The sequence below is a fragment of the Haliotis rubra genome, unplaced genomic scaffold (genome assembly GCF_003918875.1).
Source record: "Haliotis rubra isolate DU_JTF1 unplaced genomic scaffold, ASM391887v1 Scf38, whole genome shotgun sequence".
NCBI lineage: Eukaryota > Metazoa > Mollusca > Gastropoda > Lepetellida > Haliotidae > Haliotis > Haliotis rubra.
This window is the reverse complement of record NW_025767057.1, coordinates 2,176,421-2,198,824: the sequence shown is the minus strand read 5'-3', so window position 1 is coordinate 2,198,824 and position 22,404 is coordinate 2,176,421. Positions and strand designations below refer to the sequence as shown.

General features: G+C 42.6%; 2 protein-coding genes across 2 annotated transcripts in view; both read right to left on the bottom strand.

Annotated features, from left to right (window-relative positions):
- Nucleotides 1-5,434, bottom strand: part of LOC124286327 (leucine-rich repeat protein soc-2-like) — a 71,843-nt gene extending 66,409 nt beyond the window's left edge. Inside the window, exon 1 of the mRNA XM_046722691.1 lies at nt 5,235-5,434. The gene's annotated coding sequence lies outside the window, so the exon portion shown is untranslated. The remainder of the gene's footprint in view (nt 1-5,234) is intronic.
- A 4,358-nt stretch (nt 5,435-9,792) lies between these two features.
- LOC124286275 (fumarylacetoacetase-like) overlaps nt 9,793-22,404 on the bottom strand; it is a 33,941-nt gene continuing 21,329 nt past the window's right edge. Inside the window, 3 exon segments of the mRNA XM_046722633.1 lie at nt 9,793-12,615; nt 13,889-14,006; nt 14,391-14,492. Coding sequence (XP_046578589.1) covers nt 12,539-12,615; nt 13,889-14,006; nt 14,391-14,492 — 297 coding nt within the window. The 3' untranslated portion in view covers nt 9,793-12,538.

Below are 22,404 nucleotides of genomic sequence, written 5' to 3'. Positions count from 1 at the left end.
CTGAGGGTATGACAGCGTACATTATCGTGTAACGGAACAAAAACTAAATATAGCCCACTGAGTCAGTCGCTACAACTAAAACCGGTACTTATCAGATTTTAGTCTTAACGTACCGACTACTTTCACATGATCTTACTGGTCCGATAGAGCATTCAGACTTTGGATAAGTAGGTAAAGTCGCACGCAATAGCTACAGTACTATGAATACACTTACCGTATTTCCTCTTTTAGACACCCGACAGTCTATTTGTTAACTTAAGCTACGCACAGCGTCTGTTAAGGGCCAGGGACTAGATTTTCGAAGCTCTCTTAGCGCTAAGATAGTCGTAAGTTAATGTTAATGTTCCTTAATGTGAATGTTAATCTAGGTCCAGACGTCTATGCCATTCAATCAGTGGCGGATCCGGGGTGGGGGTGGGGGTGGGGGGTGGGGTTGGGGTTCGAACGAACGCATGAACCACAATGCCACTCCACCACCTAACGGCAGAGCTTCCAGCCCCAAGAGAGAGAGAAAAAACTTGATATGCCGGGGTCCAAGGGCCGCCCTCACTACTCGGGACCTGACACCCTCTCTGAAGCCAACGAATAATTGCAAATTCCCTTCTCAGAACAGTCACTGAAAACGATGTATCTAATCACCCCTATTTGTGTGATTTTTAACGGATTATTAATTCTAGTTTTCATACGAACCCAGTTTAGATTTGTCAGTTTTGTCGAGAGATCGTGACGTGAGTCTGAAGCCAAATGAATGCGAGTTGGCAGGTATACCTGACAGTACAGCGCTTACCCATGTGCTGATCTAACCAACCCATGCTTGTAAGAGGCGACTAACCGGAATAGGTGGTTAGGCTCGCAGACTTGGTTGATCCATGTCATCGGATCCCAATTACGTAGATCGATGCTCATAAAGTTTATCACTGGATTGTCTGGTCCAGACCAGATTATCACCAGACAGCTGTCATATACCTAGATCATTGCTGAGTGCGGCGTTAAACAACAAACCAGTAGCGCTGGATCAATGACTGAAATTCAACCCGCGTGAAATTCTTGCTGCGAGAAGCCAATAAAAAACGCAGTTCTAATTTAATAAGGTTAAGATAAAGTGGGTCCTATTATTTTATTTTACGCATGACAAAACAGTTACACTGCACAGTAAAATATTAGGTATAAGATACTGTTGTTGACAGGGGCGAGTGATTGAGTGGAGTTTGACGCTACCTTGAACAATATTCCAGCAATATCTCGACGGGGGACACCAGAAATTGACTGCAGACATCGTTACCCTGTGGGTCTTCGCCTTCAACCACGAGGCTTCACGACCTCCGAATACAAAACCCACAAGGTAGCGTTAATCCGCAAGAATCGTCAACTATGATTTGTTTGTGAGTTATTTAACGCGGTACTCAGCAATATTCTAGCGACATGAAGGCGGTCTGTAACAGACAGTCCAGTGATTCATATCGTGAACAATGTCACATCCCAAAGCGGTATATAGTGACATGGTCACCGGGCCTCACCACCCGATAAATTTGCCAGTAGTATTTTACAACGAGCATATTTTCCTGGAGAACTTCCTTACCCGAAATCCAGGGTCGAAAACCCTTTTTTAAAGACCATATAGCTAGAGGGTTTTTCTGTGCTTTCACGTATATTTGAGAATCAGATAAATACAAATACCTTCAAATATAGACCGGTATGGAAATTATAAACTGAAATAGTTTTCCATTCAAAAAGCACTAGTTTCACTTTGAGTTGAAATCCGTTATTTCTTGCATTACGTGAAGGGGATGCTCGAAATTCAAAGAAATGCAATTTAGAATGTTTAAAATGGATCGTATACGAAGAAAGCGATAGGATAATATCTTTGATAAGACAGAAACAGTTCGATTCTTAAACTACATGTAAGGGTATTTAATGTGTAGTTGCATGTCTGGGATGTTCATTCTGTAACTAATTCCATGTCTCGTTCAGATACATGGGGAACACTTCAAAACGTTATTGAGCATTGTGTAAAGTATGATATGAGCCGCCTGTGCTAATCTGTGAGTTCCTTGTATGGCGAAACAGACGAAGCGATTTGAACTGTATCATGTCTTAGCTTTCAAACAATACAGTTTTATAGTTTTCCCATAATCAAACATTCATAATTTAATTCCGTTTTAAACTTTAATTTAATTGTACAAAATAATGTCATGTCCCTACAATTTGTTTCATAAAAAACTTTTTCCGCGTTTCACAACTCCACAGCTTAATTGTACAAAATACGGTCTACTTACTTTCCAATTTACTCCCAAAGTGTATGAGCAGACGAGGAAAAAACTTGAATAATTATGGGGGGGGTTTCGTTGAAAATATTTTATGTTAGCAAGTTACATGCACTATGTCAACACTCAAAGAATACTTCAGCATGTTGTATTTTTTAGAATTTAATTTGATTTGAAACTTTAAACTTGGAAAGAAAGAATTCGCCAATTTACACAACAATATATTAAGGTTTTTTACATACATTTGCAACATTTGAAACATGGTAGAGGTCAAATGGTTAATTTCATACTCCAATCTTCGTTCATCTATATATTTTTACACAAAATTACTGAGACACACATAGCTTTTTTAGTTTTGGTTAAGTAGACCTGTTCGTTGTTTAAAAAATTCTTCCACTAGTCAGTGACATGAAATACAAACACTGTGAACGTTCTTATACTCCAAATCATATATCGCCGAGCGTGTGGTACCGCCGTATCTTGGCTCAAACAAACGGTAGATACACAATAATAAGCTGTTCTACATCTTCAGCCATCTACGTAGTATCGGAGTACACCAACATCCATGGAATGTACCAGCAGGACTAAAGCACTTCACTTATGAATTAATCATCATGTACCAATATACACGCACATACTCTCTCTAGCGCCTGGTTCTCTAGCAAAAATACCTACTCTCACTGTATCGACAATTGCACACAGTTCAGTCAACAAAGACATGCGAATATTCCTGCACGCGTCTCGTGCCCTGCCTATTTGTCGTGTTATTGCCACCCATATAGCTGTCAATAGAAACATGACCTGTATTCAAAGCTGTCACTCGTAACTGAGTACGGACCTAAGCGTATGTAAAAGCGGGTGTATGTGAGGATATACCCCGATAAGAAACTATCAAGTGCTATTGAAAGCAGTAGTAGTATATTAGGGCGACTGTATTATTTTCGGTGTTTCCCATCTCCCGCCGATCAGAGTTTGCACTACCACGTAAAATATTAAAAACTTTTCGTATCTCAATTTCACCTTCCACTGTGGACTCTCTTTGTCCATATGCGATAAAAAATTACCCTTACCCTTGCACACTCATAAAAAGCTACCCATGAAGATCCGGGTTAGAATTGATCTTCTTAAGTAACCCATGTTTGTCGTTAGAGGCGACTGACGGGATCGGGCGATCAGGCTCGCTGACTGGGTTGACACATGTCATCGTATCCCAGTTGCGTAGATCGATGTTCATGCTGTCGATCACTGGATTGTCTGGCCCAGGCTCGATATTTACAGACCGCCGCCATTAGCTGGAATATTGCTGAGTGCGGCGTAAAACTAAACTCACTCATTCACTTATAAAAAGGTCAGCTTGATCTTTCGTCATATACATTTATTGCAAATTTGTCTGTCAACTTTTACTTTACTTCAAGATACCCGATCTGCATCATAAAGTTATTTAAAGATTATTACCCAGTAATTAAAAGTTTTATGTTTCGTAATATATGTTACACAACTTGTGAAAAACAATCTTATTTGTTTTTTGCCCGTAGACTCAATTGCTTGTGGTATATGATAAACACATAAAACAATTGGGATGGCCTAATCGTCTCCAGCAACAGCAGAGAGGGGTCCGTTATGTGATAAGTTATCAGATATACTATTGCCGGAGTTTCTAAGTTTCAAAAGTGTATCACACAGCTGACCATTTAACTATTGGAAAGTCTATTGAAGAGATCAATCTGAAATATCTGATACATAATACATGACATAAAAGTGACAATTACCTTAATGAATTTTATATTAGTTCTCCTAACGTAAAATAATGTGATATGGTATTTGCAAAATTGTAAATTAAAAATCGAAAATAAATGTTAACTACTATTATATTGACTACGAAACAATTTTATAACAATGAGAAAAAATATGATCATGGTAATATAGTTATTGATTTTAGGTAATTACATTCATAAATCAAATATAAGCCACGGTGACGGCTACTTCTTCCAGCCATTAGGTCGTTTATTGTATACGGTTACAGTTGGTCCTACCCCACTCGGAGGGGGTATGCAAGTGTGAGCAGCAAACAATGGGTCGAACGTATCCTATGTATTAAGCGGTATCGGATTACAGATCCGAATGGTGTGCACTAAATGAACACCTTGACTCGAACACAAAAATCGATCGGAGCAATGCTAATTGTTGTGAGACGTTATTGAGGCAGCTATAACACGGAATAATATTGGAAATATTTATCAAAATGGCTCTCAGACACATAGTTACTTTGTCAGTGTTTTCATTTGTACATTTATCGCATGTGGGGATTATGATGATAGTGTTCATAAGAAAGAGTCGCATATTTGTCAGTGATATTTATCATAATAATATGATCATGATACGTATTTCTTCAGCTGTGTTACTGCGGTCTTGGATGATTACAATGAGCATTAACAAAAGATCATAAACATCGTTTTGTTTCATGTAGTTTGGAAAAGATAGTATTCGTCTCTAAGAGTCGCATGGCATTTGCGCTGCTTAGTGACTCGGGTATAATGTCAAATAAATATCAACAGATTCAGGGCATCATTGTCATGGCAATATCTGAGACAATTGGGTTTTTACGATGTCCTTTGTGTTGTAAGTACCACGTAATATTATTTGAGAAAATGTCAAATGCTCATGGTGGGTTATATATGTCTACTGTGGTTTTCTTTTCGGTTTACGTCGTTAGTTCAATTTGAATTACAAGAAAATAAGTTAATCAAAATGAAAACAGTATGTACTTTTAATCTTAGATTAATATTCTAATTCTTTCTTGCGTAAAATTTTATATCATACCCTACTGTCGACTAAATAATATTTTTTAAATCATATCTATATTTACTCAAGTAATAAGATAGTGTTTACATGCATAGCCCGTTTATATATCTGAAAGACATTATGTGAAAAATACTTTGATAACTTCTTACGAAATCAAAATAAACTTACCAGTCAAGATCGAGCGTTGTTGCGATTGTCACTGGACCCCATAAACTCTCTTGATTCGGATAGTGTCGAACAAGTGTCAAACAACCATGCAGGCCAAATATATATTCTTTACTTCTGGTTTTTATGTCTGTTTTATCTCCGATATTTCGAGGGTCGTATTTGTCCCTCTGTCCTGTGTCAACAATTGACTTCGTGGCGTCGCGGGTTGCTATGGGTAGCTAAGACGTTTCACCCTTATTACGTTGAAGAGTTCTAAAACACTGCCGCCATTAATGTGCTGACTTGGAGTGAGAAGTTGACTAAAGACTGCGAGATATTTCGCTCGCTAATGTTAAAGTATGTTTTATATCCAGTGCTAATCAGTCACGAGATGGTTATACGGATTATACTTAAGTTTATCATGAATTATTCATGGATTATTGATGCGATCGATGTTCTGTCGATCACGCAACTGATATTCGCGAGCCGATAGGCACGAACTGCAGTATTTAGCAGGGGGTGTTAGGTTGACTCTGAGGTCTTAACTCCATAAACTTTGTTTCTTATCTACGCTGATACCGTGTTAATAACAAAAATCATTTGGGAGATGTGATAGTATGTTATTTCAAGCCCTGACCGAACCAGTAATAGTCATAGTCGCATTATATGTTTTCGGGTGGCACTGTTTACTCTCGCTGTATAACGAGGCGGGTTACACAATACATGGTAAATACTCATTGGATGATGGCTTGTGTTGGAGATAAAGTTGTCTTTAATAAGTTAGTGACATGTTTTACAATTGTTCTTACGATAATCGAGAAAACAACTGATGTGCCCCCAAACCCTAAGACGATAAATTGTCATATGTACTAGGGTGTGTGTGGAGTAGCCTAGCGGTTAAAGCGTTCGCTCGTCACGCCGAAGACCCTGGTTCGATTCCCCACATGGGTATAATGTGTAAAGGCCATTTTGGTGTCCCCCGTCGTGATATTGCAGGAATATTGCTAAAAGCGGCGTAAACTAAACTCACTCACTCATATATAATTGATTCCGTTCAACTTTTGATAGGGATAATTTGTTATAAATATTTATATAGCGACTTGTCATATTAATATTATGAGAACAAGCACAGATAATGAGAATTTTGTATATTATGGAATGATAAAAAAGACACTCATATCAAAAGTAGAGTAGAAAATATCATTGCAATAGTTATAGTCAATTTATTTATATCTGTAAAAAGAGTTACAATGATCATATGGACTGCATGTATTCACTGAAGCAATTTTATATTGAGAGTCAGATCGTCATATTTCCCTTCTAGCTCGCTGAGCATCTCTCGTAGACATCCACAATAACATAGAAAGAAAATGGCATTTATTTTTTTAAGTTGTCTCGTGTTCGATTTTATGAAAACATAATCTTTTTAGCAAGTCTGTGGAAGCCATTCCCAGCGCACGTTAAATACAGTTACATTTCAAATCAGCAACGAAAACAATAAGTTTCGAATTACACTCTGTCGTTATCCATTAATTTGTTAGATCTACATGTATATAACTTTACGATGTTGGTTTCAAGAATAGCAAAACTTAGATAGGCGATCATTAAAGTCCCCTGTTGTATTTAGTCTCCTGTCGCCAGTATACAGATGTTTTACCACAACATCAGGAGGAGAAATTTGAATACCATGTTAAACTAACGATAACTATAAGGATAAACAGATGAAAAAAAGGCACAAAAAAACATAAAAATGTGTACATGCAAAATATCAATGAATGAACAGCGGCAAAACAAAAACAAGTGAATGAATACATAAAAAAATACCAAACAAATTTAATGCACGTATACATTCATAGATAAGTCAAAATAAACCGTTTTGTGTACGTTGTAACGTATGATAACATGTTCTCGCCAACAGAGCGTGTTAACAAAACGTCAGTGATAACTTGTTTTTGGGGTTATTTTTTAAAACATATATTATATTTCCCTCTAGGGACATGTTGCACATGATCAGCCTGTCGTACTGGTTTTTAAAAAATAAATAAACATTTTACGCAAATATATTGTTTGGTTCAATGCATGCCTAAATCGGGCTGACACCAGTCTGTTTGTCTCAGAATCTATTTTGAGAAATAGTCCGACATAGACAAAAAAGACCGCAATCGCATTTGACTGAAAAACGTTTTGTGCGTGCGTGTGTGTTGGCGTATAATAATGACACAATAATTAAAATTAATTTGACTGTATAGATGAAAAATAGCTCAAATTTGCTAACATTCAGTTTTCGGTAACAGTAACGTGAGTCAGACAAGATCGATCGACTATTTTCTCAAGCCTCAAGTGTTCTGACGCAACCATGCAGTGGTTAGAACGACTTTCCTAACAAAGGGATTTGGCGTCATCTCGGAAAGTAATGACGTCTTTCAGTAGTTTCAAACGTAGTAATATATTGTCAGGAATGTTTTTTCGATGTTCAACGCTGCACCCCAGAACTCTAATTTATTCTATGGACCTACTGATACCTCGTGTCTCATAAGCCTCCTGACCGGGTGGTGTTCATTTTAATATGTCCTGTCTGTATGTCCATATGTTTGTATACTGCGCGACACGTAAATAAAATATTTACATACATACATTTAACAGATACTAGTACATGTATATAACGACCGCCTGTATAGAGAAGTGTCCTGACCAGATAATTAAGTGATTGGTATTGGTAGCAATGTTTTATGTTACACAAATAAACTAAAAATGTCACATATATTCCATAAATACAGCTAATACATCAGAGGTTTCAACCGTAACAGAATGATCCGACAGCCAATAGTGTAAATCATATATTATCATAGAAACATATAATGTTGTGTTTTTCTGAGGCCAGAAGGCTCACTCAAATCAACTAGTGTTTTGTAAACTCATGAATATTCATAAACCGTTGGTTTATTCAAGAACTACGACCGTGACAAGACAATGGCGTGAGCGATGTTCGCACCTTGTTCAGTCACTTGGGTTCTCATTGAACTGTCGTCTGCCCACTTTCTTCAACAGCAGACAGATGATGCGGCAAATGAAACCCTCTGGGAGACAAAAAGAATATCATCTGGTTCTTCCGTGTGCTATTTGTTACACTGGCTGTGAAACAAATGACGCTGGGAGACAGTTGTTTGGAAATTAAGATGACTAACCAGGAGACTGGAATGATGGGAGTATTATTGTCACTAACTGACAGTGTACTGAAATCATGTTTATCAAGTCATGGAAAGATCATGGCGGCAATGTGAAGCAGGGGCGGATACAGCTTTTGAAAAAGGGTTGGGGGAAGGGGCACAGTTCATTTTCACCCGTTTTCACGAGTTTCGAATTCAATGGTCATTTAATAAACTTTCAGGACAAAAAAGGGGTGGGAATGGCCCTCTGGATGTGAATGTACATTTGGGCTTAACTTGCTCCATGTAATGTCAGCTATGTTCCATATTGTCCATTTCGGGAAGGAACATTTATCAGATGTAGTTTATTACAAAATGTGCCTGTATGTTGATAGAGGGGGTTCTGAGATGCTGACTCGTTTATTTCTGGTGGCAGGACATCGTTTTTATTTGCATATGATCACTATCACGCATTGGATTCTGATATAAATTTCTACAAAATGTGAAATCTGTAGGTGTAGATGTACGCAAATAGCCGCAAGGATTATGTCCAAGATGTACATTTCAGCGTATATGCGGGTATAGCGTCTGTTTCCATAATCGGCTATGAAGTGGACGCAGCCGTATAAGGTCCGTTACTGTTTGCTTTGAATTGACGCATTTACAGTCAGTTTTATATCGGACCATACAGGGTTATTTCAAACCAATATGTAATAATAATAACATATCTGCATTCGAAATAACTATGTACACAGTACGAAGACATTCCGGGTTAGGACACCTATTCAAACATGTCATCGGGACTGGCAAACGATTCTTTTGGTCGCACTTTGACAGTGTTGGTTGGTTAGGGATTACACTGATTACATGAACAACATTTAAGAAACTGAAGTATTGTTTTTAACTTATTTATCAAAAGCTCCGACAAGGAAAGCCAAAGTAACACCTCCTATCCAACAGACATCTAAAACATCCTGATATTCTTCGGTTTAGAAAATATATTTTCCTTTCGCCACGCTCAGCAAGCCTGTGCCATGTGTTGGCCTAGAAATCTCCGCAAACAAAACAACCATCTATATTGTGACACTGGTCCCGGAATGTAACCATACCAGTGCATGTGTACTGCTATTGTAGCAATTTTCGATGACGTTAAATATATAAATAAAAATCGAGATGGCTTAGCTAGGAATTTGCTGTTTCTCGGAAAACTGACCGTTAAAAGTTGAAATTTACTGCGTACTATTCGTTGGTGTTCTCCGCCACTATTACGAACATAAATGAGATTTCGCCTTGCTGGTTCACGGTTCAATATAAGGGAGGTAACTCGTACCACACTGACGAATATTGTATTTAGCCCGTCATCTCCCTAGTGTTCAGTTCGAAACCTAACGTGTAATTTTGATGCTAGAATTCAGAAAATACAAACACTTTACTTTTCAGCAATACAGAAATACTTTATTACTATTCAGGTTAACTAATCTCAAGCATTTAAACAGTTTTTCAGACAACACTGTTCCATCAAACTGGATTCAAACATGTTGTAAAACTTTTAAAGGCTGATTGTCAATCAAATTTGAGATTTCCATTATACTGAGTCACATTTACCACACCCCTGTGAAACAGCGGTAGAACCATACACTAATGACATTCATCATAGCTTAGCTGCCTTATGAAAGAAAACATTACTGGCATGACATGTCTTTATAACATTATTATAAATTACCATGTGAATAATTGCCATAGATATATCTCCTGTAATATCAAATCATAATATATTTTTTGTTTCTGAAGGATAAGAAAACCCTGTACAGCTAAAAGTGTTTTAAAAAAGCAGAAAATCAAATTTTGAATGGATGGTTCATTGATCAAACATAATTCAAAATACATGTACATGTATAAATGAATGCATAAGTATGTAAATACATGAATATTCAGATCAACCAATGCTACAAACTCAATACCTTCTTTCACCTAGAATATATATCTTGTAACATGTTCACACCTCTATAAAGTAAAAAGATTGTGCGTGCACTGTGCATTCAAAACAACAACAAACATAACATAACAATGCCTACCTACAACAAAGCACCAAAAGCCATATAATCACACACTGCTAAACTCCAAAGCCATCGATCTCAAGCAGATTAAAACCCTGTGAAATCCCATTCAACTTTGCTCTTAATGATCACCATTTATGCAAGAATTTTACCAACCAATTATTTCTTAATCATTAAGTGTTCCCTTTCAGTAAATCACTGATCATGACTGCTGCCTTAAAAATGTCATTGCCAAATGACGAGAAAAAAATTCTGCTATGATGTCAGTTACAAAAATATTCAATTGACTGCAACAATGAGGTAAACAATGCACTGCTGTGAATGGGAGACACCAGAAATGGGTTTCACATTGTACCCATGTACAGAATCGAACCCGGGTCTTTGGCGTGATGAGTGAACACTTGAACCCCTTGGCTAACCCACCACCCATTTGTAGCGGGGTATGGCATACTTATCCTCCCACTCAGAACCTTATCCCCCTCCCAGGCAGGATACATAGTATTTTATCCATGAACCAATCAGATCTCTAACATATGGTAAGGGTGATGTCATTTACTCTAAACTGCTGTAGTATACTGCTGAGTGTGGGAGTTAAACAGCACTCAAACTTAACTACACACATTACATGGTGTGTATTAACTCCCAACCATGGCAGGGCTGTAAGATGGACATACTTTTAACACCTAATTTCCTATGATACATTTGTCACAACTGTTACAAAATTAGCCTGCCCTCCCTATTACTAATCACACATATAGACATTCTCACTTTCATGCATCGAAACCGTGGCACTGTATGTATGAGTAGAAAGGCTCTTTGTTTACTTCTGTTAACATGTTTTTCAAATCACCAATAAAAAGTATACACCAAATACCATCATCATAAACTGACAGAAACAGGTTGTACTAAAAAATATTTGTCATCTCAAATATAAAGTCCTATGGAATATCCATATAAATATGCCTGTATTTATTTCGTATGGGATTTGCATAAAACAGACAATTTTTTTCAGATCCTCCAGATCTATCACAATGCAAGATATGTAAAATGCCACAATTCTTCAGAGCTCTTCCACAGCTCAAGCAGTCTGAAAGTGCATTCAAGTTAGCATATACCCTTATACTTGATGGATGATGTGCTTCACCTTCACCTTCCATACATCTGTAACTTAATACTGTAGTTTGGACTAAAACACAACAATTCTACAAAAGTGTTATTGTTTTTCTGTTTGTAGCAAGTACTAAATTGAGTATGGCTTATATCTACTGGTTACTGCAACATAAACAGTAACATAACACCTCAATAATACTTACAGAATAAAATATCTGTTACTAAGGAATAATGTAACTGCGAATTTGTCTGGGAAGACATGACATTGGTAGACACATATCTTTATGCATGATATAAGCTTTTTCCTTGCTGAAAACATCAAATTGGATTGAAATAGCAGTCACGGAGGCCCTATTGTTGGATTATATGTTTTCGGACATCATATATTTTCAAACAGCAGTGTTTCCCAACGCTACATTATAACAAGGTTTGTTGCATCACAGGCATTGTAAATACTTGTTTTTGAGATAAGTCACCCAAATCGACTGGTGTCTGGGTACCGGGTAATCCCCAATGTGGGCCGTCACCAAATTTGAAGACATTGGGTACAACAGTTCATGAGATATTGGGTTAACAAGAATCGTGATGTACGTACGCCGCTGAATACATAGTCCTCCGTTCCGCGTTGCGGTGGGGGACAATAAGCAGGTCACTCAATAACATAAACATGTTTTTTTGATAGATTAACTAAATTCTCTCCATATTCTTCTACCCTGGAATGTTCTGTCAGTCTATTAGTGTTACTACATGATTAACTTATACAGACAGGTATATACATATACAGTGTTAGTACATGTACTAATAATCCTGAGGGAAGCTTCATTCAGTAGTCAGATCATTGAAATAAGGCACATATAACAACGGCACACACAACCAGAGCCCACCTGCACAAAGTGGTATTAGCACCAAGTCTATTGCCAATCTATAGTAAAACCTGGACATTAGTCTCAGCGCTTTGACCTCTTTGTGCGAGTCGGTCCAGGAGATGTTGACATCTGCTTAATGACATGATCTACAGCGGCAGAGCTGGTAAAACCTTTCCAGTGCAGGTTCCAAACCCGACACGATAACCTTCACCTTCACAGTAACCTGGAAACAGTGAAAAGAATTGTCATGATTAGGTATCTTTATTCAAGCTGCCGTAAAAAAAGGTGATAAATGTAGACTGACAGACTGAGTTTGGTTTTACGCCGCTCTTAGCAATATTCCAGCAACATCACGGCGGGGGACACCAGAAATGGGCTTCACACATTGTACCCATGTGTGGATTTGAACCCGGGTCTTTGGCGTGACGAGCCAACGCTTTAACCACTAGGCTACCCGACCGCCCCGATTAATGTAGAGGGGTTCTTAACACTGCTAATATATCAGTGATGCCTGAACTGTTGCTTGTCATAGATGTTTACCACTTAAGGACAATCACAAGCACAGGTATAGTGGTAATGACAGAGGGGACATTACAAGTATTGGTGTAGTGCTAACAACTACGTTGTGGACATTCTGTTGTATGCATCATGTTAGACAGTTGAAGGTATCTGGTAAACAACCAGACAGTCCAGTGACATTGTGAGCAATGACCCACATCATCTGTGTCCGATGGACATGGAGTCTGATGAACATCCAATACCTTTTCTTATGACCAGCAATATAGCCGAGGACCAATTCTAACCAGATATCCCAACATTTTGAAACTGACTCCACCAGCCAGATCTGAGTCTGACCTCTATCACATTAGTTACAACTTAAAGTTCGTAGTTAGGTACCTAGTCAATTCAGGGATAACACCAAATAGCACTCCAACTATCAAAAGCCAATATTAAAATATATATTAGGGACTGCATGTCATGTACAAAATCAATGACACCCCCCCCATTTTTTTTAAATCTTTGTATGTACAAAATTGCTAACCCCACTAGTGCATGTGTACAAGATTGCTGACCCCCCAGGACAAAATGGTGCTCTATCTCACGCACATTTCTACGCGCGCACGCATACACACAAGAGCACACACACAAAACAAACAAATGAATAAAATCATCATCCCCCTAGCCATAAATTATGAACGGTCCCTTTTGACACTGGAGAACTGACAAAACTTGGACCAATGCACCCTGGTTGAAAGACCAGGTTTGTGATTTGAGCCAGGCAGTGGAGAACTGACAAAACTTGGACCAATGCACCCTGGTTGAAAGACCAGGTTTGTGTTTGGTTTTATGCCGCTTTGCTAGCAACAGGCAGTGGACCAGAAATGGGCTTCACAATTGTACCCATGTGGGGATTCTTTCAGCCAGGGACCAACCACTAGCACCCTGGCTTTGAAAGACCAGGTTTGTGATTTGAGCCAGGCAGTGGTAGTATGTACCTGTGAGAATAGCTTCATCTCCATCCTGCAAGAACTTGCGTGTTATTCCGTTGCCCAAATCCACAGGCTTTGTCCCCTTCCAGCATAACTCTAGGAAACTTCCATATGTGTCTGGAGTCTAGAGGCAAACAAATGGGACATATATAATCATGACAAAAACCTACTTCACTATCAAAAAGGAAGGATGATACTTTTGAAATAATCAATTGATTTTAAAAATGATTCTGTTATCAAGAACACCCAACTGATGTCAAAATATCCTGTTTTCTGTTCTACTAAACTACATCACTGCAGCTAAACATTAACAATAACCATCAAATTCTTGCTTCTGGTCATTTTGTTTAAGTCATCAAGAAACCTCACAGTTCAAACCTTTCTGGCGAACACTTTTAGAAACGTTAAGATGCCAATGACACATTAGATACACAGCTTTGGAGCATTACTGCATAATTTGCCCTGGTATCTTCCCATGGGTAGAAAGGAGATGAATCAGTAAACTGACCTCGCCACTGATGGTCCCAGAGGCCATGAGGTCGCCTGCGTTAACGTTGCAGCCAGTGACGGTGTGGTGAGCAAGCTGCTGCTTCATTGACCAGTACACATACTGAAACACACCATTCAAGAGCGTATGAACAGGAGCGAGTCAATGTTGCCAGTTCTAGCTATATCCGTGTAATCTGTTTTGATAATAAAATCTGAGGCAAGCACATATTCCTTGAAAGAAAGTGCAATCCATGCAATGATAGGAGGACATAACAGTCCATGAGTTGGGTACCTAACCTGACCTGGAATTCCTATAGGGAAACTAGCATGGGGAGCTGGGAACCTAACCTGACCTAGAATAGGTACAAGGAGTCTAGCATGGGGAGCTGGGAACCTAACCTGACCTAGAATAGGTACTAGGAGTCTAGCATGGGGAACTGGGAACCTAACCTGACCTAGAATAGGTACAAGGAGTCTAGCATGGGGAGCTGGGAACCTAACCTGACCTAGAATAGGTACTAGGAGTCTAGCACGGGGAACTGGGAACCTAACCTGACCTAGAATAGGTACAAGGAGTCTAGCATGGGGAGCTGGGAACCTAACCTGACCTAGAATAGGTACTAGAGACTAGCATCGGAGGGAACTGGGAACCCTAACCTGACCTAGAATAGGTACAAGGAGACTAGCACAGGGAACTGGGAACCTAACCTGACCTAGAATAGGTACTAGGGAGACTAGCAGGGAACTGGGAACCTAACCTGACCTAGAATAGGTACAAGGAGACTAGCATGGGGAACTGGGAACCTAACCTGACCTAGAATAGGTACAAGGAGTCTAGCATGGGGAGCTGGGAACCTAACCTGACCTAGAATAGGTACAAGGAGTCTAGCATGGGGAGCTGGGAACCTAACCTGACCTAGAATAGGTACAAGGAGTCTAGCATGGGGAGCTGGGAACCTAACCTGACCTAGAATAGGTACAAGGAGACTAGCATGGGGGAGCTGGGAACCTAACCTGACCTAGAATAGGTACAAGGAGACTAGCATGGGGAGCTGGGAACCTAACCTGACCTAGAATAGGTACAAGGAGTCTAGCATGGGGAGCTGGGAACCTAACCTGACCTAGAATAGGTACAAGGAGACTAGCACGGGGAGCTGGGAACCTAACCTGACCTAGAATAGGTACAAGGAGTCTAGCATGGGGAGCTGGGAACCTAACCTGACCTAGAATAGGTACAAGGAGACTAGCATGGGGAGCTGGGAACCTAACCTGACCTAGAATAGGTACTAGGAGACTAGCATGGGGAGCTGGGAACCTAACCTGACCTAGAATAGGTACTAGGAGTCTAGCATGGGGAGCTGGGAACCTAACCTGACCTAGAATAGGTACTAGGAGTCTAGCATGGGGAGCTGGGAACCTAACCTGACCTAGAATAGGTACAAGGGAGACTAGCAGGGAGCTGGGAACCTAACCTGACCTAGAATAGGTACAAGGAGTCTAGCAGGGGAGCTGGGAACCTAACCTGACCTAGAATAGGTACAGGAGACTAGCATGGGGAGCTGGGAACCTAACCTGACCTAGAATAGGTACTAGGAGTCTAGCATGGGGAGCTGGGAACCTAACCTGACCTAGAATAGGTACAAGGAGTCTAGCATGGGGAGCTGGGAACCTAACCTGACCTAGAATAGGTACTAGGAGACTAGCACGGGGAACTGGGAACCTAACCTGACCTAGAATAGGTACAAGGAGACTAGCACGGGGAGCTGGGAACCTAACCTGACCTAGAATAGGTACTAGGAGACTAGCATGGGGAGCTGGGGACCTAACCTGACCTAGAATAGGTACAAGGAGACTAGCACGGGGAGCTGGGAACCTAACCTGACCTAGAATAGGTACAAGGAGTCTAGCACGGGGAACTGGGAACCTAACCTGACCTAGAATAGGTACAAGGAGTCTAGCATGGGGAGCTGGGAACCTAACCTGACCTAGAATAGGTACAAGGAGACTAGCACGGGGAGCTGGGAACCTAACCTGACCTAGAATAGGTACTAGGAGTCTAGCACGGGGAACTGGGAACCTAACCTGACCTAGAATAGGTACAAGGAGACTAGCACGGGGAACTGGGAACCTAACCTGACCTAGAATAGGTACTAGGAGACTAGCACGGGGAGCTGGGAACCTAACCTGACCTAGAATAGGTACAAGGAGACTAGCATGGGGGAACTGGGAACCTAAACTGACCTAGAATAGGTACAAGGAGACTAGCATGGGGAGCTGGGAACCTAACCTGACCTAGAATAGGTACAAGGAGACTAGCACGGGGAGCTGGGAACCTAACCTGACCTAGAATAGGTACAAGGAGACTAGCACGGGGAACTGGGAACCTAACCTGACCTAGAATAGGTACAAGGAGTCTAGCATGGGGAGCTGGGAACCTAACCTGACCTAGAATAGGTACTAGGAGACTAGCACGGGGAACTGGGAACCTAACCTGACCTAGAATAGGTACAAGGAGACTAGCATGGGGAGCTGGGAACCTAACCTGACCTAGAATAGGTACAAGGAGTCTAGCATGGGGAGCTGGGAACCTAACCTGACCTAGAATAGGTACAAGGAGTCTAGCATGGGGAGCTGGGAACCTAACCTGACCTAGAATAGGTACAAGGAGACTAGCACGGGGAGCTGGGAACCTAACCTGACCTAGAATAGGTACAAGGAGTCTAGCACGGGGAGCTGGGAACCTAACCTGACCTAGAATAGGTACAAGGAGTCTAGCATGGGGAGCTGGGAACCTAACCTGACCTAGAATAGGTACTAGGAGACTAGCATGGGGAGCTGGGAACCTAACCTGACCTAGAATAGGTACAAGGAGACTAGCACGGGGAGCTGGGAACCTAACCTGACCTAGAATAGGTACAAGGAGTCTAGCACGGGAGCTGGGAACCTAACCCTGACCTAGAATAGGTACCTGGGGAGCTGGGAACCTAACCTGACCTAGAATAGGTACTAGGAGACTAGCATGGGGAGCTGGGAACCTAACCTGACCTAGAATAGGTACAAGGAGTCTAGCATGGGGAGCTGGGAACCTAACCTGACCTAGAATAGGTACTAAGGAGTCTAGCACGGGGAGCTGGGAACCTAACCTGACCTAGAATAGGTACAAGGAGACTAGCACGGGGAGCTGGGAACCTAACCTGACCTAGAATAGGTACAAGGAGACTAGCATGGGGAGCTGGGAACCTAACCTGACCTAGAATAGGTACTAGGAGTCTAGCATGGGGAGCTGGGAACCTAACCTGACCTAGAATAGGTACAAGGAGTCTAGCATGGGGAGCTGGGAACCTAGACCTAGAATAGGTACTAGGGAGACTAGCTGGGAACTGAAACCTAACCTGACCTAGAATAGGTACAAGGAGACTAGCATGGGAGCTGGGAACCTAACCTGACCTAGAATAGGTACTAGGAGACTAGCATGGGGAGCTGGGAACCTAACCTGACCTAGAATAGGTACAAGGAGACTAGCACGGGGAGCTGGGAACCTAACCTGACCTAGAATAGGTACAAGGAGACTAGCACAGGAAGCTGGGAACCTAACCTGACCTAGAATAGGTACTAGGAGACTAGCATGGGGAGCTGGGGACCCTAACCTGACCTAGAATAGGTACAAGGAGACTAGCACGGGGAGCTGGGAACCTAACCTGACCTAGAATAGGTACAAGGAGTCTAGCATGGGGAACTGGGAACCTAACCTGACCTAGAATAGGTACAAGGAGTCTAGCATGGGGAGCTGGGAACCTAACCTGACCTAGAATAGGTACAAGGAGACTAGCATGGGAGCTGGGAACCTAACCTGACCTAGAATAGGTACTAGGAGTCTAGCACGGGAACTGGGAACCTAACCTGACCTAGAATAGGTACAAGGAGTCTAGCATGGGGAGCTGGGAACCTAACCTGACCTAGAATAGGTACTAGGAGACTAGCATGGGGGAGCTGGGAACCTAACCTGACCTAGAATAGGTACAAGGAGTCTAGCATGGGAGCTGGGAACCTAACCTGACCTAGAATAGGTACAAGGGAGTCTAGCATGGGGAGCTGGGAACCTAACCTGACCTAGAATAGGTACAAGGAGTCTAGCATGGGGAGCTGGGAACCTAACCTGACCTAGAATAGGTACAAGGAGTCTAGCATGGGGAGCTGGGAACCTAACCTGACCTAGAATAGGTACTAGGAGACTAGCATGGGGGAGCTGGGAACCTAACCTGACCTAGAATAGGTACAAGGAGTCTAGCATGGGAGCTGGGAACCTAACCTGACCTAGAATAGGTACAAGGAGTCTAGCATGGGGGGAGCTGGGAACCTAACCTGACCTAGAATAGGTACAAGGAGACTAGCACGGGGGAGCTGGGAACCTAACCTGACCTAGAATAGGTACAAGGAGTCTAGCATGGGGAGCTGGGAACCTAACCTGACCTAGAATAGGTACAAGGGAGTCTAGCATGGGGAGCTGGGAACCTAACCTGACCTAGAATAGGTACTAGGAGTCTAGCATGGGGAGCTGGGAACCTAACCTGACCTAGAATAGGTACTAGGAGTCATAGCAACCTAACCTGACCTAGAATAGGTAGGAGACTAGCAGGGAACTGGGAACCTAACCTGACCTAGAATAGGTACAAGGAGACTCTAGCACGGGGAGCTGGGAACCTAACCTGACCTAGAATAGGTACAAGGAGTCTAGCATGGGGAGCTGGGAACCTAACCTGACCTAGAATAGGTACAAGGAGACTAGCATGGGAGCTGGGAACCTAACCTGACCTAGAATAGGTACAAGGAGTCTAGCATGGGAGCTGGGAACCTAACCTGACCTAGAATAGGTACAAGGAGTCTAGCATGGGGAGCTGGGAACCTAACCTGACCTAGAATAGGGAGCTGGGCTGGAACCTAACCTGACCTAGAATAGGTACTAGGAGTCTCTTAGCATGGGAGCTGGGAACCTAACCTGACCTAGAATAGGTACAAGGAGACTAGCATGGGGAACTGGGAACCTAACCTGACCTAGAATAGGTACTAGGAGACTAGCATGGGGAGCTGGGAACCTAACCTGACCTAGAATAGGTACAAGGAGACTAGCATGGGGAGACCTAGGGTAACCTAACCTGACTGACTAGAGATAGGTACAAGGGAGACTAGCATGGGGAACTGGGAACCTAACCTGACCTAGAATAGGTACAAGGAGACAAAAGCAGGGGAACTGGAACCTAACTAGCACAAGGAGTCTAGCATGGGAGCTGGGAACCTAACCTGACCTAGAATAGGTACTAGGAGACTAGCATGGGAGCTGGGAACCTAACCTGACCTAGAATAGGTACAAGGAGACTAGCAACCTGACCTAGAATAGGTACAAGGAGTCTAGGGAGCTGGGAACCTAACCTGACCTAGAATAGGTACAAGGAGTCTAGCATGGGGAGCTGGGAACCTAACCTGACCTAGAATAGGTACAAGGAGACTAGCATGGGGAGCTGGGAACCTAACCTGACCTTGAATAGGTACAAGGAGTCTGCTGCATGGGAGCTGGGAACCCTAACCTGACCTAGAATAGGTACAAGGAGTCTAGCATGGGGAGCTGGGAACCCAACCTGACCTAGAATAGGTACAAAAGGAGACTAGCAGGGAGCTGGGAGCCTAGGGGTACAGCTGGGGAGCTAACCTAACCTGACCTAGAATAGGTACAAGGAGTCTAGCACGTGGGGAGCTGGGAACCTAACCTGACCTAGAATAGGGAGACTAGGAGGTAGGTACTAGGAGACTAGCATGGGAGCTGGGAACCTAACCTGACCTAGAATAGGTACAAGGAGTCTAGCAGACCTAGAATAGGGAGCTGGGAACCTAACCTGACCTAGAATAGGTACTAGGAGTCTAGCAGGGGAGCTGGGAACCTAACCTGACCTAGAATAGGTACAAGGAGACTAGCATGGGAGCTGGGAACCTAACCTGACCTAGAATAGGTACTAGGAGTCTAGCATGGGGAGCTGGGAACCTAACCTGACCTAGAATAGGTACAAGGAGTCTAGCATGGGGAGCTGGGAACCTAACCTGACCTAGAATAGGTACTAGGAGTCTAGCATGCACGAGCTGGGAACCTAACCTGACCTAGAATAGGTACAAGGAGTCTAGCATGGGGAGCTGGGAACCTAACCTGACCTAGAATAGGTACAAGGAGTCTAGCATGGGGAGCTGGGAACCTAACCTGACCTAGAATAGGTACAAGGAGTCTAGCACTGGGGAGCTGGGAACCTAACCTGACCTAGAATAGGTACAAGGAGACTAGCACGGGAGCTGGGAACCTAACCTGACCTAGAATAGGTACTAGGAGTAACCTGACTAGCATGGGAGCTGGGAACCTAACCTGACCTAGAATAGGTACAAGGAGTCTAGCATGGGGAGCTGGGAACCTAACCTGACCTAGAATAGGTACAAGGAGTCTAGCATGGGGAGCTGGGAACCTAACCTGACCTAGAATAGGTACAAGGAGACTAGCATGGGGGAGCTGGGAACCTAACCTGACCTAGAATAGGTACTAGGAGTCTAGCATGGGGAGCTGGGAACCTAACCTGACCTAGAATAGGTACAAGGAGACTAGCATGGGGAACTGGGAACCTAACCTGACCTAGAATAGGTACTAGGAGACTAGCATGGGGAGCTGGGAACCTAACCTGACCTAGAATAGGTACCTATGGGGAACTGGGAACCTAACCTGACCTAGAATAGGTACAAGGAGACTAGCATGGGGAGCTGGGAACCTAACCTGACCTAGAATAGGTACAAGGAGTCTAGCATGGGGAGCTGGGAACCTAACCTGACCTAGAATAGGTACAAGAGACTAGCATGGGGAGCTGGGAACCTAACCTGACCTAGAATAGGTACAAAGGAGTCTAGCATGGGGAGCTGGGAACCTAACCTGACCTAGAATAGGTACTAGGGAGACTCTGGGAGACCTATACAAGGGAGACTATGCTGGGAACCTAACCTGACCTAGAATAGGTACAAGGAGTCTAGCATGGGGAGCTGGGAACCTAACCTGACCTAGAATAGGTACTAGGAGACTAGCATGGGGAGCTGGGAACCTAACCTGACCTAGAATAGGTACAAGGAGACTAGCATGGGGAGCTGGGAACCTAACCTGACCTAGAATAGGTACAAGGAGTCTAGCATGGGGAGCTGGGAACCTAACCTGACCTAGAATAGGTACAAGGAGACTAGCATGGGGAGCTGGGAACCTAACCTGACCTAGAATAGGTACTACAAGGAGTCTAGCATGGGGAGCTGGGAACCTAACCTGACCTAGAATAGGTACAAGGAGTCTAGCATGGGGAGCTGGGAACCTAACCTGACCTAGAATAGGTACAAGGAGTCTAGCATGGGGAGCTGGGAACCTAACCTGACCTAGAATAGGTACTAGGAGTCTAGCATGGGGAGCTGGGAACCTAACCTGACCTAGAATAGGTACAAGGAGACTAGCATGGGAGCTGGGAACCTAACCTGACCTAGAATAGGTACTAGGAGTCTAGCAGGGGAACTGGGAACCTAACCTGACCTAGAATAGGTACAAGGAGAGACTAGCATGGGAACTGGGAACCTAACCTGACCTAGAATAGGTACTAGGAGACTAGCATGGGAGCTGGGAACCCTAACCTGACCTAGAATAGGTACAAGGAGTCTAGCATGGGGAGCTGGGAACCTAACCTGACCTAGAATAGGTACAAGGGAGACTAGCAGGGGAGCTGGGAACCTAACCTGACCTAGAATAGGTACAAGGAGAGACTAGCATGGGGAGCTGGGAACCTAACCTGACCTAGAATAGGTACAAGGAGACTAGCATGGGGAGCTGGGAACCTAACCTGACCTAGAATAGGTACAAGGAGACTAGCATGGGAACTGGGAACCTAACCTGACCTAGAATAGGTACAAGGAGTCTAGCATGGGGAGCTGGGAACCTAACCTGACCTAGAATAGGTACTAGGAGACTAGCATGGGGA